The 27,464-nt window shown below is 46.4% G+C and overlaps 1 protein-coding gene across 2 annotated transcripts in view; it reads right to left on the bottom strand.

The window, feature by feature from the left end:
* Positions 1-27,464, bottom strand: part of LOC108308673 (non-compact myelin associated protein) — a 52,488-nt gene that overhangs the window by 2,789 nt on the left and 22,235 nt on the right. Inside the window, exons 2-4 of one of the 2 annotated variants that reach the window (XM_037740738.1) lie at positions 18,058-18,257; positions 11,041-11,129; positions 4,264-4,348 (exon numbers count right to left, since the gene is read on the bottom strand). In XM_037740738.1, the coding sequence (XP_037596666.1) occupies positions 4,264-4,348; positions 11,041-11,122 (167 nt within the window). In that variant the 5' untranslated portion in view covers positions 11,123-11,129; positions 18,058-18,257. The remainder of the gene's footprint in view (positions 1-4,263; positions 4,349-11,040; positions 11,130-18,057; positions 18,258-27,464) is intronic. The other variant, XM_017534578.2, reaches the window with a different exon arrangement.

Genomic DNA, 27,464 nt, shown 5'->3' with positions numbered 1-27,464 from the left:
ATATATATATATATATATATATATATATATATATAATATATTTATTTGTTTTTTGAAACAGGGTCTCACTCTGGCTGCCCAGGCTGAAGTACAGTGATGCAATCTCAGCTCACTACAGCCTCAGCATCCTAGGATCAGGTGATTCTCCCACCTCAGCCTCCCAAGTAGCTGGGACTACAAGTGTACACCACCATGCCTGGCTAATTTTTTGTATTTTTAGTAGAGATGGGGTTTCACTATGTTGCCCAGGCTGGTCTTGATCTCCTGGATTCAAGCAATCCACCCACCTTGGCCTCCTGGCGTGATGGGATTACAGGTGTGAGCCATGGCACCCGGCCTTATAATTCTTTGTTAAAAATGTCAAATCTTCAGGAATGTTGCACTAATAGTACAATTAATACTCTAATACCTTTGTTATGATTTGAGTGCAGCCCTCAAAAGCCTGCACTGGGAACTTAATCCCTAATTCAACAGTATTTAAAGGTAGGGCCTAAGGGGAGGTTCATGAATCCATTAATGCCAATTATCGAAGGGCCAATTATAAAAGGACTTCACAGGCTGTGAATTTGATCTCTTCCTCTCTCTGGCTCTCTCTTTGCCCTTCTACAGTGCAATGACAGAGCAAGAAGTCCCTTGCAAGATACTGGTCCCTCAATATCTTAGATTTCCCTGCCTCCAGAACTGAAAGAAATAAATCTCTTTTCTGTATAAATTACCCAGTCTCAGATACTCTGTTACAGCAGCATAAAATGGCCCAACTTGCCCCACCTGCTTTCTTGTTTTTCTTTCTCTTACTTTTTCTTTCTCTATTTTCAGACACACAGTTTGTTTTTGTTTTTTTTTCTTTGAGATGGAGCCTAGCTCTGTTGCCCAGGCTGGAGTGCAGCGGCGTGATCTCGGCTCACTGCAACCTCTGCCTCCCAGGTTCAAGCAATGTTCCTGCTTCAGCCTCCTTAGCAGCTGGGATTACAGGCGCCCGCCACCACGCCTGGCTGATTTTTGTATTTTTAGTAGAAATGGGTTTTCACTGTGTTGGCCGGGCTGGTGTTTAACTCTGGACCTCGTGATCTGTTCACCTCGGTCTCCCAAAGTGCTGGGATTACAAGCGTGAGCTACAGCACCCGGCCGACACACAGTTACTTAAAAATCATGAACCATTGAGCTGGGCGTGGTGGCTCACACCTGTAATCCCAGCACTTTGGGAGGCTGAGGTGGGCTGATCACCTGAGGTCAGGAGTTCGAGATCAATCAGTTTGACCAATATGGTGAAACCTCATCTTAAAAAAAAACAAAAAAATCATAAATCATTTGTAAGTTGCAGGCATCATGCCATTTTACTCCTAAATACTCCTAAGAACAAAGACATTCTCCAGTATATCCATAATGCAGTTATCAAGCTTTGAGACTCTTCATTTTAAACGCGACAACACACAGGCAGGAGGTTAAATAACTTCCTTGATTTTGACAAACCAAAGACTACTGAACCCAGGTCTCTCAATTCCCAGCCTAGGCATCAGTACAAACAGGGTGGGTTGAGTGGATTCTCCATTCAGTTTACAACCTAAAAAAGAGGTTAGGAGCGCCAGCAACAGTGGAGATAAATAAAGGCTAGACATTGGAGTTTGATACCACTTCCTAGTTTGTGATAGACCAAAATTGTAATACCCTGAAGATTTTTTTAAATAAAATTTTAATATTATTATTATGTGTAATTGTGGGAGTATTTTCTTTGAAGCCAAATGAACTAGGTTTGAATCCCAACTGTGCTAATTAGGGCTAAGCAACTTTAGGCATATGACTTAATCTTTCTGTATCTGTTTCTATACCTATAAAATTGAGGATAATAGTAGTACCCACCTTGTGAGGTTGTGGTGAGGGTTAAATGAGTTAACACATGTAAGGAGCTTAGAACCATGCCTGGCATTTGGTATGAGATCGACATATGTTAGCTACCTTTACTTTATTGATTGATTTATTGATTGAGACAGAGCCTCATCCTGTCACCCAGGCTGGAGTGCAGTAGTGTGATCCCAGCTCACTGTAACCTCTGCCTCCCAGGTTCAAGCAATTCTCCTGCCTCAGCCTCCCAAGTAGCTGGGATTACAGGCACCTGTCACCACACCCAGCTAATTTTTTGTATTTTTAGTAGAGAGGGGTGTTGGCCAGGCTGGTTACAAAATCCTGACCTCATAATCCACCCGCCTCAGCCTCCTAAAGTGCTGGGATTATAGGCGTGAGCCATCATGCCTGGCCTAGCTACCTTTATTTTAAAAACTGTTTCTTTTTTTTTTGTTTGTTTTTGTTTGTTTTTGTTTTTTTAGACAGAGTTTCACTCATGTTACCCAGGCTGGAGTGCAATGGCGCGATCTCGGCTCACCGCAACCTCCGCCTCCACGGGGCTCATCCAAGGGGCTGATGCTTCCTCCGCCTCCTGGGTTCAGGCAATTCTCCTGCCTCAGCCTCCTGAGTAGCTGGGATTACAGGCACGCACCACCATGCCCAGCTAATTTTTTTGTATTTTTAGTAGAGAGGGGTGTTGGCCAGGCTGGTTACAAAATCCTGACCTCATAATCCACCCGCCTCAGCCTCCTAAAGTGCTGGGATTATAGGCGTGAGCCATCATGCCTGGCCTAGCTCCTTTATTTTAAAAACTGTTTCTTTTTTTTTTGTTTGTTTTTGTTTGTTTTTGTTTTTTTAGACAGAGTTTCACTCTTGTTACCCAGGCTGGAGTGCAATGGCGCGATCTCGGCTCACTGCAACCTCTGCCTCCTGGGTTCAGGCAATTCTCCTGCCTCAGCCTCCTGAGTAGCTGGGATTACAGGCACGCACCACCATGCCCAGCTAATTTTTTTGTATTTTTAGTAGAGACAGGGTTTCACCATGTTGATCAGGATGGTCTCGATCTCTTGACCTCGTGATCCACCCGCCTCGGCCTCCCAAAGTGCTGGGATTACAGGCTTGAGCCATCGCGCCCGGCCAATAATCATATTTTTATGAAAACAATGCATAGGTACTGTTCCTCAAAAATCAGGAACATCCCCCTCCCAGCAAAAACAATGCCATCATGCAGACACACCAGTGGTGAAGACCTTGCTGTGTTACTCGTCCTTGGGGATGTGTATGATCATGATTACAATGTATATATTGTTTTGTAAACTTTGACAATATATTGCAAACAGCTTTCCTTATTAATCAGTGCACTTCATATATATATTTACATATATATATATAAATAATTTTTATAGACAGGGTCTTGCTGTGTTGCCCAGGCTGGACTCAAACCCCTAGACTCAAGCCCTCCTCCTGCCTCAGTCTCCTGAGTAGCTGGGATTACAGACGCACACTACTGCACCCAGCCATATCTTTTTAAAGAAATGGCTTCTAGGTCTTCTATGATATGTTTAATTTATAGTCTTTTAATTTTGATTTCTTCCCTGAGAAAAATGACCTTCCATCAAGGTTGTGACTGACAGTAATTACACATAAGGTGATAACATATAACATTTATTTTTTATATGATCAAATTATATTCTTCTATTTTCCCTTATATGTTTCCAGAAAGCAGAGTCAGGGTACATGCTTCCAGTATTTATCACTTCAAATACTTATGTGGCCAGCTCATACAACTTAGCAGAGGGGTCTCTGAGAGAAGAGGCCTGAACATTCCTCTGTGAGCTGTAAATTACATACAAATGTTTACCACGGTGCTCAAGACAATTAGCACTGTCATCACATTATTTTATTTATTTATTTATTTATTTTTTATTGCATTTTAGGTTTTGGGATACATGTGAAGAACATGCAAGATTGTTGCATAGGTACACACATGACAGTGTGATTTGCTGCCTTCCTCCCCATCACCTATATTGGGCATTTCACCCCAAGCTATCTCTCCCCAATTCCCCACCTCCTCCGTCCCTCCCCTATTTCCCCCCGACAGACCCCAGTGTGTGATGCTCTCCTCCCTGTGTCCATGTGTTCTCATTGTTCAACACCCACCTATGAGTGACAACATGCAGTGTTAGATTTTTTGTTCTTGTAACATTACTATATTTAAAAAATATTTCTCCAAGTACAAAAATAGTCACTTTGAAATTCCTTCAACAGAACAGACTTCAAAAAGGACCCCCACAGGATAGAACATTTACTAAAGTCTTAGGGATACTGCCTACCAGGCACACGATGGCCACCTACATATCAGCTCCTGTTTATTCTGATGTCACTGAAGGGTCCAGGCAGTTCCAAAGCCCAGGGCATGCGTACCTGTTGTACATCTTCAGCAGGATCAGAACCACGGTGAAGATGACGATGACAACCACCACAACGCCAGCAACAATGGCTCCAGAACCTACGGAGAGGAGAGGAACAGAGATAGTGAATGTGCAAACTGAACGACAACTGGAAGGGCGCCCTGTTGTGGCACCTGACATCCTCACTGGGTCAAGGGAAGCAGGAGAGAGGGTAATGTCCTGGGACACTCCCAGTTGACCACAGGACAGTCACATCTGGAGTGGCTGTGAACCCCTGCCCTGCGCTGGGCTTGAAGGACCCCGTCCTCAGCACACCATCTTCCAAAACACAGCCTCTAGCTTCTGGGAAATAAATAAGCAAAATACCTTCCTTTCTTTTTGGTAATGCAAAAGTGGCATGTGATTTTTGTAGATAATAATTTTGAAAATATAAATAGGTGCAAAAAAGAGGGGGAAGTTGAAGAACTCATTGGCCCAACGACTGCTGATTATCTACCTACATTCACCAACATGATCGTGTTGATGCATGGTAAATATCTATCAGGACCAATGGCTCATGCCTGCAATCCCAGTCCTTTGAGAGGATGAGGTGGGAGTCTCGCTTGAGCCTTGCTTGAGTGTGAGACCAGCCTGGGCAACATAGCAAGATCCTGTTTCTAGAAATAAAAAATAAAAAATTAGCCAGGTGTGGTAGCATGCACCTGTAGTCCCAGCCACTTGGGAGGCTGGGGAGGAAGGATCTTTTGAGCCTGGGAGGTTGAGGCTGCAGTGAGCCAAGATTGTGCCACTGCACTGCAGCCTGGGTGACAGAGCAAGACCCTGTCTCAAAAAATAAAAATAAATGCATACATAAATATCTGGCTAGGTGCAGTGGCTCACATCTGTAATCCCAGTACTTTGTGAGGCTGGGGGTGAGCATCACTTGAGCCCAGGAATTCCAGAGCAGCCTGGGCAAGATAACAAGACTCCATTTGTATACATTAAAAAAAAAAAAGTCTATCATAGTTTTAAAATAATTTAATAATAATATATTTGAATATTGATCCTAAAGGAAATATTCCTAAGTATGGAAAAATATTCACTTAGTAAAAATAGAACCATGTTTCATATACTGTTTTTTTCTTGTTTTTTTTTTTTTTTGAGACAGAGTCTCGCTCTGTCACTCGGCTGGAGTGCAGTGGTGCAATCTTGGCTCACTGTAACCTCTGCCTCCTGGGTTCGAGTAATTCTTCTGCCTCAGCCTCCAGAGTAGCTGGGACTACAGGCCCGCATCACTATGCCTGGCTAATTTTTGTATTTTTGGTATAGACAGAGTTTCACTATGTTAGCCAGGATGGTCTCGATCTCTTAACCTCATGATCCGCCCACCTTGGCCTCCCAAAGTGCTGGGATTACAGGTGTGAACCACCACACCCAGCCTCATATACTATTTTATAACAATATCATAATCATCCTTCTGTTGAATTATATATTTTTCTTCATGACTTTCCATGGCTGCATAGTACTCCATTGTTTGGATGTGCCAGAATCTGTTCACCAGTTCTCTGCTGAGAATACTTATGTTGTTTACAGTTTTTCACTGTTAAAAACAAGGCTGTGATGATGTCCTTACTGCTTAATGTCTTAGACACTAATTTCAATATTAGTTCCCAGTTCCAATGTCATACTCCAATTTTAGTTTAGGTTTTTTTTTTTTTTTGAGAGGGAGTTTTGCTCTTATTGCCCAGGCTGGAGTGCAGTGGTGCGATCTCGGCTCACTGCATCTTCTGCCTCCTGGGTTGAATTGATTCTCCTGCCTCAGCCTCCCAAGTAGCTGGGATTACAGGTGTCTGCCACTATGCCTGGCTAATTTTAGTTTTTTTAAATAGAGACAGGGTTTCACCATGTTGGCCAGGCTGGAGGCCACCAAACCTGGCTTCCAATCTTAGTTTCAAGATCAATATCCTTGTCAGAATTGATATTGAAAATATCAAGAACCTCTGGGTGCGGTGGCTCACGCTTGTAATCCCAGCACTCTGGGAGGCCCAGGCAGGTGGATCATCTGAGGTTTGAGACTAGCTTGCCCAACATGGTGAAATCCCATCTCTACTGAAGATACAAAATTTAGCTGGGCATGGTGGCAGTCTCCTGTAATTCCAGCTACTCAGGAGGTTGAGGCAAGAGAATCACTTGAACCCAGGAGGCAGAGGTGGCAATGAGCCAAGATTGTACCATTGCACTCCAGCCTGGGTGACAAGAGCAAAACTTTGTCTCAGAAGAAAAGAAAAAATCAAGAACCATAAGCATGTTTATACTTTAAAGCAATCTATTTGCCGCTGAAGAATTTATCTTATTTTTTATTTTTATTTTTATTTATTTATTTATTTATTTTTGAGATGGAGTTTCACTCATGATACCCAGGCTGGAGTGCAATGGCGCGATCTCGGCTCACTGCAACCTCCGCCTCCTGGGTTCAGGCAGTTCTCCTGCTTCAGCCTCCTGAGTAGCTGGGATTACAGGCACGCACCACCATGCCCAGCTAATGTTTTCGTATTTTTAGTAGAGACGAGGTTTCACCATGTTGACCAGGATGGTCTCGATCTCTTGACCTCGTGATCCACCCGCCTCGGCCTCCCAAAGTGCTGGGATTACAGGCTTGAGCCACCGCGCCCGGCCCTGAAGAATTTATCTTAAGGGAATAATCCTAAATACAGAAAAAGTTGAGTGAATCAAGATGTTTATTATGACAATATTCATATTCTAAATATGAGAATGGTTAAATAAGGTATGGGAACCTATAGAATAAAATATTATACTATCATTTATTTATTTGTTTATTAGAGATGGGGTCTTGCTCTGCCCCCAGGCTGGAGTGCACTGGCACAATCATAGCTCATTACTCCCAGGTTTGAACTCCCAGGCTCAAGTGATCTTTCATTTTCAGCCACCTGAGTAGATGGGACCACAGGTACACGCCCCATGCAAGCTAATGTTTAAAACAATTTTTGTAAAGACAGGATCCTGCTATGTTGCCTAGGTTGGTCTCAAACTCTTGGCCTCAAGCAATCTCTCTGCCTTAGCCTCCCAAAGTGTTGGGATTACAGGTATGAGCCACCACTCCTGTCTATAAAATAATTTTAATGATGATTATGAAGACTACGGTAACCTGGGAACGATTTTGATGATGTTAAGTGTAGAAACAGGTTGGGTGCAGTGGCTCATGCCTGTAATCCCAGCACTTTGGGAGGCTGAGGCAGGCAGATCACCTGAGGTCAGAAGTTCAAGACCAGCCTGGCCAACATGGCAAAACCCCATCTCTACTAACAATACAAAAATTAGCTGGGCTTGGTGGTGCATGCCTGTAATCCCAGCTACTCAGGAGGCTGGGGCATGAGAATCGCTTGAGCCGGGGAAGCAGAGGTTGCAGTGAGGCAGTGAGCTGAGACGGTATCACGGCACTCCAGCCTGGGCGACAGAGTGAGACCCTGTATAAAAAAAGAAAAAAAAAAAAAAAAAAAGAAAAGAAGAAAAGAGATTATATACATCCACCCAATATGTATTTATATACCATATGTTACAACCATTAAAATATGTGCATAGAAGCATATGTAGAATGAAAGAAGCCAGATACAAAGGAGTGCATATGGTCTATGAGCCATTTATATAAAGCTCAAAACCAAGCAGAACTAATCTATGGTGGTAGAAGTCAGAATAGCGGGTCTCTTGGGTGGGTGGAGGATGGTGATCAGAAGGGGCACCAGGACCTCTGGGATACTGGTGGCGGCTGTTTTTTGAGATGGGGGTTAGTTGCACAGGTATGCTCACTTTGTGGCAATTTACCCAGCTGTGCACTTATGATGTGGCCACATTTTGAATGTAGGTCATGCCTTTATAAAAAGTTTGCTTAGAAAGCCAACAACCATGTGCAAATATTCATAGGAAGAAATGCTGGAAGGAAAAAAACAGAGGGCAGGAAATCCATCGAGGGCAACTTAGCTTTTTTTTCTTCTTGGGGAGACTTTAGTTCCAGGTTTTTCAACCACAGCAAGCTAATTCTTTGCTGAGGAGGCTGTCCTGTGCATTGCAGGACGTTTAACCTTATCTCTTGCCTCTGTCTACCAGATGCCAGTTGCAATCCCCCCAAGCTCCCTCCACCCCCACCAAACTGCGACAACCAAGGTATCTCCAGACAATGCCAAATGGTCCGTGGTGGTAGGGCTGCCAGATAAAATCAGAATTTCCAACAAACAATGGATAACATTTTAGTATAAGTACATCTCAAATATTGCATGATACAAACTAAATAAGTATTCATTGTTTATCTTAAATTCAAATTTAACTGGGCATTCTATATTTTAATGTGTTAAATCTGGTAACTCTATCTAGGAAGGCAAAATTGCCTAGCTGAGAACCACTGCTTTCTTTTCTTTGCTTTCCCCTTTCCCTCCCTCCCTCCCTTCCTTCCTCTCCCTCCCTCCCTCTCTTTCTTTCTTTCTCTGTCTCTGTCTCTCTCTCTCTCTCTCTTTCTCTCTTTCTTTCTTTCCTCTCTCTGTCACCCAGGCTGGAGCGCAGTGGTGCAATCTTGGCTTACTGCAACCTCCACTTCCCAGGTTCAAGCGATTCTCCTGCCTCAGCCTCCCAAGTAGCTGGGACTACAGGTGTGCATCACCACACCTGGTTAATTTTTGCATTTTTAGTAGAGGTGGGGTTTTACCATGTTGGCCGGTCTCAAACTCCCAACCTCAGGTAATCCACCCACTTTGGCCTCCCAAAGTGCTGGGATTACAGGCCAAGAACCACTTCAGTTCAATTAAAACAGAACGATTCTCGTCTTCCCAATAGTGATTCTCTCTACCCTGCGTTTCCCTCAGAACTGTTTGGAGACACACCTCCCTAGGCCTCTGTAGGTCTGCCCACCCAACAAGGAGCAGAATACCCATAGGACCCCATCCTGGGAGAGACCCCTTCTGAGTCTTCACAGAAGAGATATATCCTGCCATTCATCCAGCCACCTGCCAGAACCACAGCCTGAAGCTGTTCGTCACTGTGGAACACCCGCCCTGTGTGTGGGGAAGACTGTCTCATGCCCAGAGGTATCTGTGTAGCCAGCTGAAATGGCTGACATGCACCCAAACTTCTCCTTATACAATCAATTGATTTTCTGAAGAGTCATCCTGAATGTTTCCTTCCAGGGACCACTTGTTCACGGCAAATGCCTCCCCAGAACTCACCTGCATTCATTTACTCCTTCATCAACTGATGGGATGTTTTTTGCCTTGCAGAAATGGTATAAAAATAGCTACTTGGGATTTTTATTTGTTTGTTTGTTTGTTTGGAGACAAGGTCTCGCTCTGTTACCCAGGCTGGAATGCAGTGGTGCAATCTCGGCTCACTGCAGCCTCGACCTCCCAGGCTCAAGAGATCCTCCTGCCTCAGCACCCTTCGTGTGGCTGGGACTCCAGGTGTAACACCGCCACGCCTGGTTAATTTTGGTATTTGTTGTAGACATGGGGTTTCACTATGTTGCCCAGGCTGGTCTTGAACTCCCAAGATCAAGGAGTCTGCCTGCCTTGGCCTCCCAAATTGTTGGGATCACAGGCATGAGCCACCATGCCCGGGCATTAGCTATATTTTAAGGTGACCCATATACAGCCATTTTACAAGAGATACCAATTTCAGTGCCCTCTAGACCCCAAGACTTTTAAACACAAATAACAGTAATTGTAGTTCTAGTAATATTTGTTTGTTTTGGAGTCTCACTCTGCTGCCCAGGCTGGAGTGCAGTGGCACGATCTTGGCTCACTGCAACCTCTGCTTTCTAGGTTCAAGTGATTCTCCTGCCTCAGCCTCCTGAGTAACTGGGGCTACAGGTGCACATCACCATGCCCATAATCTTTGTGTGAGGTCTTTTAGGCTGACTGACAGTGCTGTGGATGCCATATTAACCTCTGTGACCTGCAGGGACACTCCAGATGAATTCCCGGAAAATCTGAAGTAACTGGAAGACCATGAAAAGAGGAAGAAGTGATTAACCCCTGTGGCACCTAATTAACTTTGAGACATTCTCTATCGTTCCTTATTCCTGCCCCAATTGATAAGGCAATTGGACTTTGTAACCGACCTTGGTCAGCCTCGTGACTCCAGACCCTACGAACCCCTCCCAGGTTGCCAACCTATGACCCCCTCCCCACTTGTAAAAAACCGCTCAAACCTATAAAACCAACTCCTATCCCACCACCCTTCCCTGACTCTTTTTTTGGACTCAGCCCTCCCGCACCCAGGTGAATAAGCAGCCATGTTGCTCACACAAAGCCTGTTTGAGGGTTCTCTTCATTCAGCACTCGAGTTTTAACACTTTGTATTTTCAGTAGAGATGAGGTTTCACCATGTTGGTCAAGCTGGTCTCAAACTCCTGACCTCAAGTGATCCACCTGCCTCAGCCTCCCAAAGTCCTGGGATTACAGCTGTGAGCTACCACACCCAGCCATCAGTAATTAACAATCATCATCATCATCATTAGGTACTTAGTATGTACCAGAGGCTGTGCTAAACGGTCTATCTGGATTATCCCCTTCAGTCCTCACAACTGCCTTATGTGATAGCTTCATTAACATCCCCATTGTATAGATGAGGAAATGGAGGCACAGAGCAGTAAAGTCATGTGCTCAGGGCTATACAGTTGGCAGGTGGCAGAACCGGGCCTGAGACCCAGGCACGCTACCTCTGGAGCCCACACTGTTAACCTCTGCACCATGACCACAACATTTGTCCTGCCATCTGTCCCCCAGCCTCCAAGCCAAGTTGACCTTACTCTTATATAGGAAGTCTTCTCCCCTCGTGGTCATGTTCAATGAGAAGAAGGTGGTATCCCCCAGAGGAGTGGCCGTGGTCATCTCGATCCTGACGAGAAAGAAGAAATTTTGTTTAAAATGAGATAAATCCGTATTATTGCTACTTGATGCCTCTTTTGGTCTTTATCTGGATGACTGCAGAATATTCAAGCATGCAGTTTCTCTTGGCAGCAAGTAAACACAAAACTCATGATTAGGTACCATGGGGGATTTAATAATAATACCTGACATTTGTAAGTAACTTTGTTTTTCAAAGCGGTTTAAATTTATTCAACAATATGTATTCAACGCCTTCAAATATCTAGATCAATCTCTTGAAACGATGTGAGGTGAGTGACTGTTGCCATTTTACTCATGAAACCAAAGTACCCAAAGCTATCTGGAGTCCCAAGTTTACCCAACAGAATTTTTTTTTTTTTTTTGAGACAGAGTTTCGCTCTTTCTTGCTCAGCCTGAGTGCAGTGGTGTAGTCTCTGCTCACTGCAGCCTCTGCCTCCAGGATTCATGCAATTCTTTGGCCTCAGTGTTGGGAGCCCTCCAGCGTGAACACCTCAGAGCAGGTATTCACTATACGGGAGGTTGGGCCCAGGAGCAGGGCCTCCAGGCAGAGGGAAGTTGAGATAGGGAAGTCGGGGACAAAAGAAAAAGTAGAATCTAGTTAAAAGATAACCAGACAGGCGAAACCAGATGGCCTGCATTCATGAGAAACAAGGTTTTTTGCTACAGAAACTTGCTTATGAACACCAAAGATATTATTATCTTCTATAACCACCTATTGCTTAGCTGTCAATTTATTGTATAGAATTGATGATTTATCTACTTGTTTCTCTCCTTACCATGACGTCAATCGGACCCTGAAAATGTATATGTATTCTGAGCCTTGAGAAATAAAGTTGATGATTGAGCACTGTCTCTTCATCCCTCCTGACCCCGCTTTCTGTCTTCTTTTTTCCTGTGCACTCCCCATTCAGGTTGGAACCCTCTTGCTGGTCAAAGTTCCTGGCAGACATGGCGCCCGAACAGGGACCTTCCAAGTTGCACCTCAGCCTCATGAATAGCTGGGATTACACGTGCCAGCCACCATGCCCAGCTAATTTTTGTATTTTTAGTACAGACAGGGTTTCACCATGTTGGTTAGGCTGGTCTCGAACTCATGACCTCGTGATCCACCTGTTTTGGCCTCCTAAAGTGCTGAGATTATAGGTGTGAACCACTGCACCCAGACAAATTTTTGTATTTTTAGTAGAGATGAAGTTTCACTAAATTGACCAGGCTGGTGTTGAACTCCAGACCTCCTGATCCATTCACCTTGGCCTCCCAAAGTGCTGGGATTACAGGCGTGAGCCACCGCGCCCTGGCTACCCAACAGAATTTAACCAAGATGTCAACCTCCTACCCTAGTGAGCTTTCCTCCATGCTGCAATGACACTTGGACTGGTATTCCTACTTTCAAAGGCTTTATTATCTGAGGATACAAAAATAAATAAATGAACAGATGAAAATTAACTATGTTTAAAAATCTTTTTTTGAGACAAGGTCTTGTTCAGTCACCCAGGCTAGAGTGCTAGGTGCGACCACGGCTCTCTGCAGCCTCGACCACCCTGGGCTCAGGTGATCTTCCCACCTCAGTTTCCTGAGTAGCTGGGACTACAGGTGTGTGCCACCACACCTGGCTAATTTTGAACTATGATTATCAAGCAGTCAGTGACATGAGCCATTGGGCTGTGAGGGACAATTTCATGGAAGAGATATAGTTGAATAGGCCTTGAAGAATGGGCATGGTTGTGGTGTAAGGGGTAAGAGAGCAAGGGCTGGTTCAAACAAAGCCCTCAATCGGAAGAGTTAATGCAGTTTGGGAATCTACCATGCACCAGGCTCTGTCTCAGGAGCCTTCACACACCATATCTTCTCATTTAATCGTCTCGCTCACTGAGAAGTGGCTGTCATCTACGCCCTCCTATTGAGAAGCTGGAGCTCAGAGTGTTTGAGTAATTCAACCAGTCACACAAGTAGGAGGAGGTGGAGCTTGGACTCAAACACTGTCTAGTGTACAATGTATTTTTTTTTCCCTGAGGCCACTAAGAATCAAAATGCGCAAGCCTAGTATGTTCCATTTGAGGAGTGAACCAAGAGTTACAGTGAATATGATGTCACCCCTGGAAAGAAGTGTTGAGATCCTCCACCAAGAATCATTGCACGATGATATAAATAATTGTTCTGGGCCAGCAAGGTGGCTCACACCTGTAATCTCGGCACTTTGGGAGGCTGAGGTGGGCATATTGCCTGAGGTCAGGAGTTTGAGACCAGCCTGGTCAACATGGTGAAACCCCATCTCTACTAAAAATACAAAAATTAGCCAGGTGAGGTGGTGGATGCCTATAATCCCAGCTACTCGGGAGGCTGAGGCAGGAGGATCGCTTGAATCCGGGAGGTGGAGGTTGCAGTGAGCAGAGATGCACCACTGCACTCCAGCCTGGGTGACAGAGTGACTTTGTCTCTAAATAAATAAATAAATAAATAATCACTCTGAACTATAGGAGTCAAGAAAAGAGGGAAGCAAACCACGTTTGGCCTCATTATTTCAGAGTGGCACTTTTACTCCAGCTGCTGACAATTTGGAAGCCCACAAAGAGTCTACGTCAAGAGAATTACCTCGGCCTGTTTGTAATCTTAAGAAGCCATAGGCTTCAATACACCATCTATCGGAGAGAGAGGTATTCTGCACATTAAAAAAAAAAAAAAAAATGGTGTATAAATTTATTTTCTTTTTAAAAGTAAGAAATGTTTTTTACATTATGAAGATGAATATTACAGGAGCCCACATACTGATCACTCAGAGTATTTTTTTAAATGGAGTCTTGCTGTGTCGCCCAGGCTGGAGTGCAGTGGTATGATCTCCACCTCACCGCAACCTCCACCTTCTGGGTTCAAGCAATTCTCCTGCCTCAGCCTCCCAAGTAGCTGGGATTACAGGAGCACACCACCACGCCCGGCTAAGTTTTTTTGTATTTTTAGTAGAGATGGGGTTTCACTATGTTTGCCAGGCTGGTCTTGAATTCCTGACCTCATGATCTACCCGCCTCAGCCTCCTAAAGTGCTGTGATTACATGTGTGAGCCACTGTGCCCAGCCTAAAAAAACTTTTTTTGTAGAGGCTAGGTATCACCATGTTGCCCAGGCTGGTCTCAAACTCCTAGAAGCAAAGCGATCTTCCCGCCTTGGTCTCCCAAAGTGCTGGGATTACAAGCACGATCCACCAAGTCCAGCCAAGTTTTTCTTCTTCTTTTTTTTTTTTGAAGAGTCTCACTCTGTAACCCAAGCTGGAGTGCAGTGGTGCAATCTTGGCTCGCTGTAACCTCTGCCTGCTGGGTTCAAGTGATCCTCCCGAGTAACTGGGATTACAAGTGCCCATCACCACATCCAGCTATTTTATATTTTAATAGAGACAGGGTTTTACCATCTACACCAGGCTGGTCTCAAACTCCTGACCTCAAGTGAACCACCTGCCTCGGCCTCCCAAAGCGCTGGGATTACAGGTATGGGCCACTGTGCTGGTGCCAGTTCTTCTTTATAAGAAAAAAAGTCAGACATAGCTGAAATCCCTTTTGTAGTCTATCTCAATTCCATTTCCTCCCTTCCACAAAGTAACCGCTCCCTTGACCATTAGTGTGTATTCTCATCAAAGTTTTAAAATGTTTACTACATAACATACATATCCATAAAAATTGTATATATTGTGGCTGTACATATCTATTAAACACGTCTATTAAATATCAACCTGGCACCTACTAAGTGACTGATGCTGTGTGCTCAGTGCTGGGAACACACAGGGAATACAAGACAAACTCCTTGCCTTGGGAAGCTCACGTTCTAGTGAGCACAACAGACTATAGATTTGATCATACGATTCTGGGGCTCCAAAAACAATCATTTCCCCTGTCTACCCTTCAATATCTGGTAGTGAAAGTCCTTCACCAGCTGGTTCCACCCTCTGTTTCCAGCCTCTCAGCTGCTCACATCACCCTCTGCCAAACTGCTGTGACAACAGGACACCCCATCCTCCCCCATCATACTTGGTCTTTGCTGCCTCTGGGCTGGCTGCCCCAGGCACTGGCCTCCCCAGTCCCCACCCAGGGTCTCTCTAGAGAGTCCTTATCGTGAGCTGCAGCTTTCCTGCCCTCCCAGCTCTGATGGAAGCAGCCTTGAAACCTACAAACTAGGGTCAAGGTATCTGCAGCCTGACTCGGCTCTGGTGGCAGTGGCCTCTCCCAGGGTCTTCACAGGGTCAGAATGGCCTCTGTGTCCTGGCCCTGTTCATCTATAGGGTGGGCTCTGCCTCTACCTTCTCTGAGCTCCCTTAATCCGGGGCCCTGCCTAACCCTCCCTAGCTCTTGTCTACTCCTCCTTCCAAAGACCAGACCCTCCAGACTCCCAGACTCAGGCTTCCACCAGGAACCCTGTGTGGCTCACCTGACCTCCCCACTCCTGCCACTCTGCCTCCCTGCCTGGGCTTTCTGTCTCCCAACACCTGAAACAGGCTCAGGCTGGCTATGCACTATCGCTCCCCAAGAAAAAGAGCACAGTCTTCAAGACACAGCCCAGGCCAGGCATGGTGACTCATGCCTGTAATCCTAGAACTTTGGGAAGCTAAGGTGGGCAGATTACCTGAGGTCAGAAGTTCGAGACCACCCTGGCCATCATGGTGAAACCACATCTCTACTAAAAATAAAAAAGTAGCCGGTTGTGGTGGTGTGTGCCTGTAGTCCCAGCTACCTGGGAGGCTGAGGCAGGAGAAACACTTGAACCCAGGAGGTGGAGGTCCTGGTGAGCCAAGATTGCACTGCTGCACTTCAGCCTGGGTGACAGAGCGAGACTCCATCTCAGCAAAAAGACACAGCCCAGTCCCCAGTCACCCCCAGGAAGACTCCCACTCAGACAGAAATAGCAATGCTATCCCCTACCCTCCCACAGCAGCGCCCTGAAAAGAAGCACCACTGAGGCATGTGTCCATTGCTTTGTCTGCCATTAATGCTGCATGCTCATTGCCAGGTCCTTGAGGATAGAGACTATTTCTCATTCCTTCTCATATCCTTCTACCTACCTCAGATAAAGTGTCTGGGTCTTTTCTCCTTTGCCAGTGCAAGGGCTGGAGTGAGTAACTGGATTTTTCCCATTTTCATCTGCTCATCTGTAAGATGAGCTGCCTTTCCCTTTCCCTAAGGGAGCTGAGAGTGAGAGGTGAGGTATGGAAAGTGTTTTTTTGTTTTTGTTTTAATTTTTTTTTATACTCTCGCCCCTCCCTCCCTGGAAAGTGTTTTAAAGTGCTCACTAAATTGTAGCTCTAATTATTATAGTGAGTATCAGTAAATATTTGCTGAACTAAATTAGAGACAGGGGAATCTGGAGCTGAAAACTTGGAGACATTCTTTCTATAAAAACAAGCACAAATTAGCTGGCCTAGTGGTGGTCTCCCTCTATTTGAGAGGCTAAGGAGGAAGGATCACTTGAATCCAGGAGTTTGAGGTTGCAATGAGCCATGATGGCACCATTGCACTCCAGCTGGGTGACAGAGCAAGACCCTGTATCTAAAACTAAATAAATAAAATAACATTTTAAAAGGACAGACAAATATGAGAATTTGGAATGAAAGCCTTCCCCACCCAGCACTGCCCACCTCTACTCTCAAGGGGATATGCGGATATGCCTGCCCCATCTCAGCACGTGAAGGGTATTAGTACGCATTTCCCTAAACCTTCTCCTTCTAGCCCCACCAATATGAAGACTCACCAAAAGAAAGTGAGGCTTTCTATTTATTGATTTATTTATTTAGAGACAAAGTTTTGCTCTTGTTGCCCAGGCTGGAGTGCAGTGGCACAATCTCGGCTCACTGCAAACTCTGCCTCCTGGGTTCAAGCAATTCTCCTGCCTCAGCCTCCAGCCTCCCGAGTAGCTGGGATTACAGGCATGCACCACCACACCTGGCTAATTTTGTATTTTTATTAGGGACGGGGTTTCTCCACGTTGGTCAGGCTTGTCTCGAGCTCCTGACCTCAGATGATCTCCTTGCCTTGCCTCCCAAAGTGCTGGGATTACAGGGGTGAGCCACTGAGCCCGGCCAAAAGTGAGGCTTTCTTACAATTTCTTTTAAAAACAGAAAGAAGATGCAAATAGATGGCTGCTGATCAAGGTTTGCTTAGTGAGAGAGACATGGAACAACCATTGGCAAACCCAAATCCATGGACATATTCGCCGTGAAACCAACATGCACAAAATGACAGAAGCCACCATCTGAGTGTTTGGCACGTGCCAAGATCTTGCACCAGATATTTTCTGTCCATGCCCTGATTTAACTAGCAACATGCCAGGTAAGACAAGTTTTCCTTTCCCCTTCTCTCAAATGAAGACCCCAAGACTTGATAATATAAAGCTAACTTCGGCTGGGCGCAGTGGCTCACGCCTGTAATCCCAACACTTTGGGAGGCTGAGGCAGGTGGATTATTTGAGGTCAGGAGTTTGACGCCAGCCTGGCCAACATGGAAAATTAGCCGGGTGTGATGGCAGGCACCTGTAATCCCAGCCACTCTCCAGGGAGGCTGAGGCAGAATTGCTTGAACCCAGGAGGCAGAGGTTGCAGTGAGCTGAGACTGCACCATTGAGCTCCATCCTGGGTGACAGAACAAGACTCTGTCTCAAAATAAGAATAAAAATAAAAACCAGTGAGCTGAGATCGTGCCATTGCACACCAGCCTGGGCGATGAAGTGAGACTCTGTCTAAAAATAAAATAAAATAAAAACATAAAGCGAACTCTCCATGCTCACGGAGCCCCAAAGCGACAGAACTGATGTGTGAACCTGGGTGTTGCGAACGGCAACGCCTGCACCCTTCCTACTGCGCCGCCCTGTCTCTGACACACACTAGTGGGGTCTATGACCGATAACTGCAGGAATACATGCATGCACACACATACACACACTGACCAGTAATGCAGCCACCTAAGGCCACCAGGGCGTACGCTCCGCCACAGGTCCTGCAGGGGTGACCTCCTGGGTGCCGAGTTCCAGGTGCAGACTGTCTTTTAGATGGGCCCAGTTGCTCTTCTCTCTCAGAGAACAGTGGGGAATCTCAGAGCGTATCTTGCCTCATCAGGGAGCGAGGGCTCTCAATTGCATCTCTGTTCCTGCCGCATCAGAGAAGGTGGGAGGGGGAGTGGTAGAACAGCCATGGCCAAGGATGTGGGTGTTTTCAAGTGTGGGGCCCCAGCAACTGCTGTTAACCAAGTGAGGGCCAGCAGGGCCCTTCAGTATCAAATGTGCCTATGAGCAGGGGCCATGGCCCTAGAAAACAGGGAGAGGACAGGGAAGGGGAGGCCAGTTTTCACTGGCAGAGGTTGTTAATAATAATAATAATAATGCGCTATGTGTCAGGCACTGCACTTTGTGCTTTATGTTTGAGATCTCATTTAATCCTCATCCCAATCCAGTAAGGAGGGTACAGGCACTTTGTCCTCTACAGATGAGGAAACTGAGGCTCGGAGCAAAGAAGAAACTGCCTTAACTTCACAAGGCTAACATGAAAACCATGCCAGGATTCAAGCCAGGGTCTGTCTGATTTCACAGCCCCTTCTTTAAAAACCCTCCTAGCAAATGCACAAGGCATAGGTAGCCCAGCATCCAGGGCCCAGAGCAAAGTGGGGCTTTGATGAAAAATCCCACACAGGCTAGGGTGCAGCAGACAGAGTGAGGGACCTTGCCCCAGGCCCCTGACCCTGACCCTGACTTCTACCCAACCTCTCCTGCCCTTGGCCACACTCTGAGACTTCGGTCTTCAGCAGATCCTCAATCACATTTATGTAATCTACAATGGACTATTGTTTTCTTGGGTTGTTTACAAATGGCCTGTGTGGGAGGTCAGTTTGGGAAGTGATGGAGGGTCATAACCACTTACAGATCCATTGCTGTCTGACTAGCTCTTGATCAACTGTAAGAGCTGTATCTGGAAGATGAATGCTGTCAGTCCTCCCCTGTCCAAAATATCTCCCCTGAAGCTCTGCCCTAGGGGTACCCTTTCTCTCTTTGGCCTGGCTTACAAGTTCCTCCCTGGATGAGACAATAAAGATACTGCCAAGCCTGGCTGACCTCTCCTCATATGACCACCTGTCCCTCAGAGCAGGTAACCCACGAAAGCCCTTAATCCCCCACAACATTGGGATTGATTTCTCCCAATCCCCAGAGAGATGGGAGATTCAGCAGGACTTGATCTCCTCCACAGACAAGTGGCTCACTACTCCCAAGCAGCTCCTGGAGATATTGGGATGTTTTAATTGTCAGCAAATTGACCTTCAGGCCAAGTGTGGTGACGTGAACCTGAAATCGCAGCTACTCGGGAGGCTGAGGTGGGAGATTCGTTTGAGCTCAGGAGTTTGAGGCTTCAGTGAGCTGCGACTGAGCCACTGCACTTCAGCCTGGGTGACAGAGCAAGACACCATCTCAAAAAATTAAATTAAAATAAAAAGAAAATTGGGTATTTTCCTCTCAGAAATTCTCTCTTTCTCACCAAAGACAGAACTGTTTTCCTTTGTCTTTTTCTCTTTCTTTTGCCTATGAAACCTCTACTCCTAAACATCTAAAAACAATAATAAAAATAAAAGATTAAAGGAAAAGAAAATTGACCTTCATATCGGCACCTTGTAATTTTTACTTACTGGTGCTAATTATCTTCCCACAAAGGTAAACCTGCTACCTCTTCTAAGTGAAAGCCTTTCAGGATTAAAAGCACTTTTGTGGTGGGGAGTGGTGGTTTATGCCTATAATTCCAGTATTTTGGGAGGCTGAGATGGATGGATTGCTTGAGCCCAGGAGTTAAAGACCAGCCTGGGCTCTTCTCTACAAAAATACAAAAATTAGCCTGGCATGGTGGTGTGCACCTGTACTCCCAGTTACTTGGGAGGCTGAGGCTGGAGGATCGCTTGAGCCCAGGATGTGGAAGCTGCAGTGAGCCAAGGTAGCACCGCTGTGCTCCAGCTTGGGAGACAGAGTGAGACCCTGTATCAAAAAATAAATAAATAAATAAAAATAAAACCAGAAAAGAAAAGAAAAAAGAAACAAGGCACCTTTAACCATTGTGTATGAAAGGGTCAAACTTCCAGGGCTGGAAAGGAGCAGTTAGGGTAGCTGGTATCAGCACATCAATGTTACCTCCCACCAATAGGTGGCGATAGCAGTTGGCCGTAGGTTGGCAAACATCCTGCTGAAGCCAATCTGCTTTTAAGCAGTGGAGCTTTCTGCTCTTGAAAACAGCAACTGTATGTTTTCTGATGATTTTCTTCTCTGGGGTAAAGATTCTCAGCTCCTTCAAACAAGCCTTCGGGTGATAGTGTCCCTCATGGGTTCCTCATTCCTCTGTGTCAAGGACTCCTTTAAGAATGACCCCAAAACTGGACACATGGCTCCAGAGGGGGAGCTGACATGTTCAGAATGACAGTTTTCTTGATACTTATCAGACGTGGCCTGAATTCTGCTATTTACTAGCTGTGTGACCTTGGCCAGCTTTCTTCACCTCTTGGTTTTCTGGTCTGTGAAATACGAATTACAATAGTCACAACTCCATAGGGTTGTTATGAGGATTAAATGAGATGAAACATGCCATGTATTCAGTGCAGCACTATATACAATATCTATTGATATTATCCTAGATCGATGCAAAAAAATAGCTTACTGGCCTTACAGGCTGCCATAGCGCACTGCTCATATGCACCTGCTAACAGACACCCATCCCTTCAGCCCTTTTCCAGACTTATCCTTATATTCATTTATGGTCAATCAAAGCCCTAAGATCAGCAAGTGAAGGGGCTTTTTTTTTTTTTTTTTAGATGGAGTCTTGCTCTGTTTCCCAGGCTGGAGTGCAGTGGCATGATCTCGGCTCACTGCAACCTCTGCCTCCCAGGTTCAAGGGATTCTCCTGCCTCAGCCTCCTGAGTAGCTGGGATTACAGGTGCCAGCCATCACCCCCAGCTAATTTTTGTATTTCTTAATAGAGGCAGGGTTTCACCATGTTGGCCAGGCTGGTCTCAAACTCCTGAACTTGTGATCTGCCCACCTCAGCCTCCCAAAGTGCCGGGATTACAGGCGTGAGTCAACGCAAATGAAGGGGCTTCATAAACTGCAAAGTGGAAATAGAGGGGCAATGACAGCCGCATGATGAGTAGTGACAATATAATGACCGTCTGCTCTCCAGTTGCCAGGACCCCATTCTGCACTTGTGCAAATGACTTTTTGACAATCAGGACTTTGCACTGATCCCTGCTAGCCTTGACCTTGTTGATTTGGACCCTCAGGAGAAACTTCAGCTCCTCCTGGATGGCTGCTGAGAACACTTGATGGTGCTGTGACACAGCACGTTGTCCAGGGGCTCATGACCCAGCAAGGGCTTTGGCGTTGGGTAGACCTGGATTTTAATCTTTCCTTCATCACTGACCAGCTTGATAAGCTAAGCTGCTTTTTCATTTGTAAAACAGGGCTAACGCCTCCTATCTGGTGGGGTTGTGAGAATAAGTGAGATGCCATAATTGCCCAACTGAGCGCCTGGAGTGCTCGTGCCAGTTCCCAGCGCCTCTTTTCTTCTCCCTGGCTCCAGTCTGTGTTCTTCCTGCTCTCTTTGGAGCTTGAACACCCTGTTCTCTGTCTGGTCAAGTGTTGGCTGCATTGGTCAAACTCAGGTCTAAACAGATCAGGGGGCCAGACTGTGAAACCTGGTGTCCCAAGGAGGGGATCTGAGCAGGGCTTCACCAGGACCTCTGAAAGACCTGATCTTCTCCATCTCCATCGAGAGCAGAGACAGAGGAAATAGTGAGACCTCCCCCAAAGAGAAAAACAGTCCTGATGGGACCGGTGGGGCACAGGGGCTGTGGCTGGGCAGAGGAAGAATAAGCTGTAGGTTCGTAACCTGAGACTTGGAAGACCAGGATTTCCCTTGCTACATGATCCCGCAAAGTCCTCTTCCTTCCCTGGACCTTGGTTTTCCTGCCTGTAAAATGGCCCAGTTTGGAGATTATCTCTAAGGCTTTTCCAACCAGCAGTGCTAGTACATGGAACTGTTGATAGCTTCACTCAAAAACCAGTGACTTCCAAAAGCTTATTCTTCTTCGTAGATATGGACTTAGGGAATGTGAGGAGAGGGAAGTCAGCCTTAGCAGGTCACTCTGGAAGGCAGCGATCCTTCCTAGAAGGCACTTGAGACTGGAACAAACTGAAGCAGATTCCATGAAGGGCTTTGATTTGGCAACCGCAGTGCACAGGAAAGGAAACCTGGGGATGAACTTCCCAGCACTCTGCAGGGCACACAGTCACCCAGGCCACCTGATGCATGCACGGCCATTTCTTTCACCCTCCATACCTATTGGGTCCCATGTCATAAGCTCCCCACCCTGTCTGCCCTGTCTGTTCATGGCTCTGTGTGTCACAGCTCCTGAAGATGGGGTAGGAATTCTGCCGAGTGCTCCCCTGAACCGGAGGCCATACACTATTACATATTGAACATGTGTCCCTTGTAGCTGGTTCCCAGAAATAAGGAAGCACATTTTCTGCTCCATGTACCCGCCCATTCTTTCATCCTCCCGTCCACTCATGCCCCTATCCACCTGAACACTCACTGGGCACAATCCTCCTTCCACCCGTTCTGTCATCCGTCCTCCCATCCATTCAACCAGTGCCCACCCTGTGCATAGGACAAAGACTCAGAGAGGGCCGTGGGTCTGTTTGAAACCAAAGAACAGTACAGAAATAAATAAAATAAAAACACAAAAACCAGAGGGGCCAAGGGGATTACGTCCTGAGGAACTCAGACGAAAGGATGAGAAATGGAATTGTTTCCTTTCAGAATCTTTCCTTCAATCCCATGTACTGGGCATCAACCTACCACAGGCCTAGCCCAGCACTGCCCGCAGAAAGGTGCCCGATCAATGTCCTACTGCAGTCTTATGGCAAAAGCCGCAGTCTGTGGCTCTGGAAGAAGTCTGGGCTTCAGGCCCAGCACACCTGTAAAGTCTGACTTCCCCGCCCTGTCAAAGGGGGGCTCAGAAGACCTTTGTTCCTCTGATTTTTGTGGCCCGCATTATAAGGAAAGAGACTCCAGGAGCTTCTAACCCAAGACCTGCAGATAAGATCAGCTCTAGGTGCTGAGAGCTATAAATAGAAACCCCAGCTGAAAGTGGTCACAAGGCATATTTTGCTGGTGCCAAAAGGGTGGCACACACAGTGCCAGAAGTCGATGGGAGGAAGATACCTGTGGGCATGGTGGTGGAGACTGACAGAGCTGGAATGTGACCTGTGGCTTCCATCTGCCCCTCAGTCTTTGGGCTGAAGCCAAGGATCCAGCTCATAAGAGTCCTCGACCTCCACAGGAGCTCCCACATAAATCTCCAGGTGTCCCACTGTCCCTGCGCAACAGTGGGGAGACACAGGGTTCATGAGTTTATGCCCCTCAGTGAATATGTCACAGGATAATAATGCCACCTTGACAACCTCGGCCCGGAGAGAAGGAAGCCAGCCCTCAAGCAGACCCTACCCAAGTGCCAGGCACTGTGCTTTCACATGCGCCCCGTTTAACCCACACAACAAGGCAGCGCTTTTCATTTCCACTGTGCTGAAAGGAAACAGAGGCTCAGAGAGGTTAAGAGACTTGCCTAAAATCTAACAGCAGGTCAGTGGAGGAGCTAAGTCTCAAACTCAGACCTACTTCAAATTGTCCTCGGCAACCCTGGCCCCAGGAGGTAAGCAGTATTCTTGGGGACACTCTTAGGTCAGTGGCCCTGCTACGGAAGGACTCTGCTCACTTTTCTTTCTTTTTTTTTTTTTTTTTTTTGAAGTTTTTTTTTTTTTTTTTTTTTTTTTTTTTTTTTTTTTTTTTTCTGAGACAGAGTCTCATTCTGTCACCCAGGCTGGAATACAGTGGTGCAATCTCAGCTCACTGCAACCTCCGCCTCCCGTTTTCTAGCAATTCTCCTGCATCAGCCTCCTGAGTAGCTGGGATTACAGGTACCCACCACCACACGCAGCTAATTTTTTTGTATTTTTAGTAGAGACAGGGTTTCACCATGTTGGCCAGGCTAGAACTCCTGGCCTCATGGTTTGGCCCCCTCAGCCTCCCAAAGTGCTGGGATTACAGGTGTGCGCCACCACGCCCAGCCACTGTCTGCTCACTTGTCTTTCTACCTGTTGATATTTTGAGTCCAAGAGGTACAGCCAGGCCTCAGAGTATGGCAGGGTTTCTGATTCTTGAGCCAGGTAATTCTTTGTTGTGAGGGCTTTCCTGTGCATTATAGGACATTCAGCAGCATCCTTGGCCTCTGCTCACTAGATGCCAGTAGCATCCCCCCAGCTGTAACATCCAAAAATGTCACACGGCATTTCTGAATGTCTTCTAGGAGGCCAAATTTTCTCTGATTGAGAATTGCTGGGGTAGAGCTATTAGGCCTGCCTCTTAACAGTTCCTTCTCTCCCTATCCAAGAAAATCTAGAGAAGAAGGAAACTGTCCAGTCTGTTTTCACACCTGTGGATAAACAACCAATAACGATGATGATAACGATGATGGGGATGACCGAAAGACAGTTACTACCATGGATCAGTGCTTCCTGTGCCAGTCGCCACGCCAAGTACACTGTATATGTTTTCTCACACTTATCATTTCTGTTTTACAGACAAACGAGCGGAGGCTCAGCGAGGTTAGGAAATGCCCCAAGGTATCTGTGCTGATACATGGCAAAGCTACGATTGATTCGTTTCCTATTGCCGCTCTAACAAATCATTGCAAATTTAGTGGATTAAAACAACACACATGAATTTTCTTTCAGTTCAAGAGGTCAGAAGTCTAAAGCTGGTCTTAGTAAGCTAAAATCAAAGCGTCAGCAGAGCTGCGTTTCTTCGGGAAGCTCTCGGGGAGAATTTGTTTCCGGGCCTTTTCTTGCTTCTGCAAGCTGCCTGCATTCCTTGGCTCATGGCTCCTTCTCCATCTTCAGACCGGCATCTTCTTACCTCTCTCATCTCTGCTTCCATCATCATATTTCCTCCTCTCTCTGACCCTTATGATGACGTTGGGCCTATTCAGCTAATCCAGGATAATCTCCCCACCTCAAGGTCCTTAACTTAATTACCTCTGCAAAGTTCCTTTTTTTTTTTTAAAGATGGCGTTTCCTTGTTGCACAGGCTGGAGTGCAACGGCACCATCTTGGCTCACTGCAACTTCTGCCTCCCAGGATCAAGCAATTCTCCTGCCCCAGCCTCCCAAGCAGCTGAGATTACAGGCATGTGCCACCAAGCCTGGCTAATTTTGTATTTTTAGTAAAGATGGGTTTTCTCCATATTGGTCAGGCTGGTTTCGAACTCCCAATCTCAGGTGATCCAGCTGCCTCAGCCTCCCAAAGTGCTGGGATTACAGGTGTGTCGCAGCCAAAGTTCCTTTTGTTATGTAAGCTAACATATTCTCAGGTTTGGGGGATTGGGATGAGGACATTTTTGGGAGGCCATTATTCAGCTTCCTACATAGGAGTTGGGCTCTTATCTGTCTGATCCCAAGGTTTGCACTCTGAATCCACTCCTGCCTTTACACGCAGGCACGTAGGCCAAGCACTGAGGGAGGCAGTGGGGTGGATCAGACGTGTGCAGCGTGGTCGGCACCAGCAACACATCAGGAAGGACCACTTGAGAAGGGCTGTGAGAGGCAGACAGAGAAAGTCCTGGAGCCGCTGGGCCAGCTGGGGTTGGGGAATAGGGAGTGGGCTCAAGAGGCAACTAGGCAGGCCCGATCCCTTCCCTGCTGAGCAAGCTGATTTCATGTAAGTCTAGCACCAACCTACATCCACCCTAACTCCAAAGGCAACTTCAGTTCATTCTGTCCTGAAGGACCACTCCAGCTCCTCACCTTCCAGCCAGAATTTTATCCCATCTGGGGATTTATTTGCTTAGTTAACTCATAACCATTCTCAAATCTTCCTTTCCAAAGCTCCGTCCTGCCAAGGGCTGAGAAGGTCTTTTGTCTTGTGAGGACTTCAGTCTTGTAAACGTCTACTACAGGAGACTGTCTGCTTGAGTCCACTCCCTGGCCAATTCTGATTTGCAAGGATGTCTTTCAGCTGTCTGGCCCCTCCCTGAGCCTCATCAATCCCTTTATAGACTAGAGGAAGTGAACTGGGTGGGTTAGCTGGGCTCTCTTTCCCAGACAGACAGAGCCTTGGACTTCTCCCAGCGACTCTCAGGCTGTGCAGGAACTTAGGGTGGTTTCTATAGGCTACCAAACACCACGAATTTCCTGCCTGCAGGAAACTTACAGGTAAGACGGATGAATTCTGGACGGCTATATCTTGAGAGCAAAGTTTGGGATATATCTTTTAAACAAAAGAAAGCAGGGCCCAGGCGCTCACATCTGTAATCCCAGCACTTTGGGAGGTCAAGGAGGGTCGATTACTTGAGGCCAGTAGTTTGAGACCAGCCTGGTCAATACAGTGAAACACCATCTCTACTTAAAATACAAAAATTAGCCAGGCGCGGTGGCAGGCACCTGTAATCCCAGCTACTTGGGAGGCTGAGGCAGGAGAATTGCTTGAACCTGGGAAGTGGATTTTGCAGTGAGCTGAGATTGCAACATTGCTCTCCAGACTGGGCATCATAGCGAGACCCCATCTCAAAAAAAAAAAAAAGGAAAAGAAAAGAAAGGAAGGACTTCTGGCTGGTTAAACAAACCAGATGGCGCATGAGTATTCATCTCAGCTTCATCCTGAACCCCCACACACATGACAGCAAAGAAATCAAGAATCAAGAGGCATCAACTCTCAAGGCCAAAGGGAACAGAGGAGAAAACAACCACTCTGGAGAGAGTCCAATCCAGGTTTGAAAGCTGGGAAAGCCAATGGCTGAGTATGACTTACAGCCTGGAAAAGGCCAAGGCCCAGACCTATAGACTGGGCAAACGAATTAAAGCTGATTGCACTGAAGAAACCCCCAAAAGACTCAGGAGTACATGGTGACAGAGATCACCAGAAGTCAGGGTGCCAGGTGAGGCTAAAAATAGGAAAATGGGCCTGGGCATCAAGATCTGGCCCTTGAACCTTCTATGAACCCTGTTGTCAATACCTCTGGTTTTCTGCCATTTATGCTTAATTTTGACATATCGGTCAGACTGGTGCCGGATGAACTTCTTGTTTCTCTTTTTGATGATCTTGGGCTTCACAAGGGGTCTGAGGGCGGCCATGATGCCGAGGAGGAGATGGCTCCACCTCCGTAGGCAGCACTCGCCCCTGTCATCCCAGCACTTTGGGAGGCTGAGGTGGGTGGATCACTTAAGGTTAGGAGTACAAGACCGGGCCGGAACTTGACAAAACATGACAAAACCCCG

Source organism: Cebus imitator, unplaced genomic scaffold (assembly GCF_001604975.1).
Source record: "Cebus imitator isolate Cc_AM_T3 unplaced genomic scaffold, Cebus_imitator-1.0 Scaffold87, whole genome shotgun sequence".
NCBI classification, from domain to species: Eukaryota; Metazoa; Chordata; class Mammalia; order Primates; family Cebidae; genus Cebus; species Cebus imitator.
This window is presented reverse-complemented; position numbering and strand designations above follow the sequence as displayed.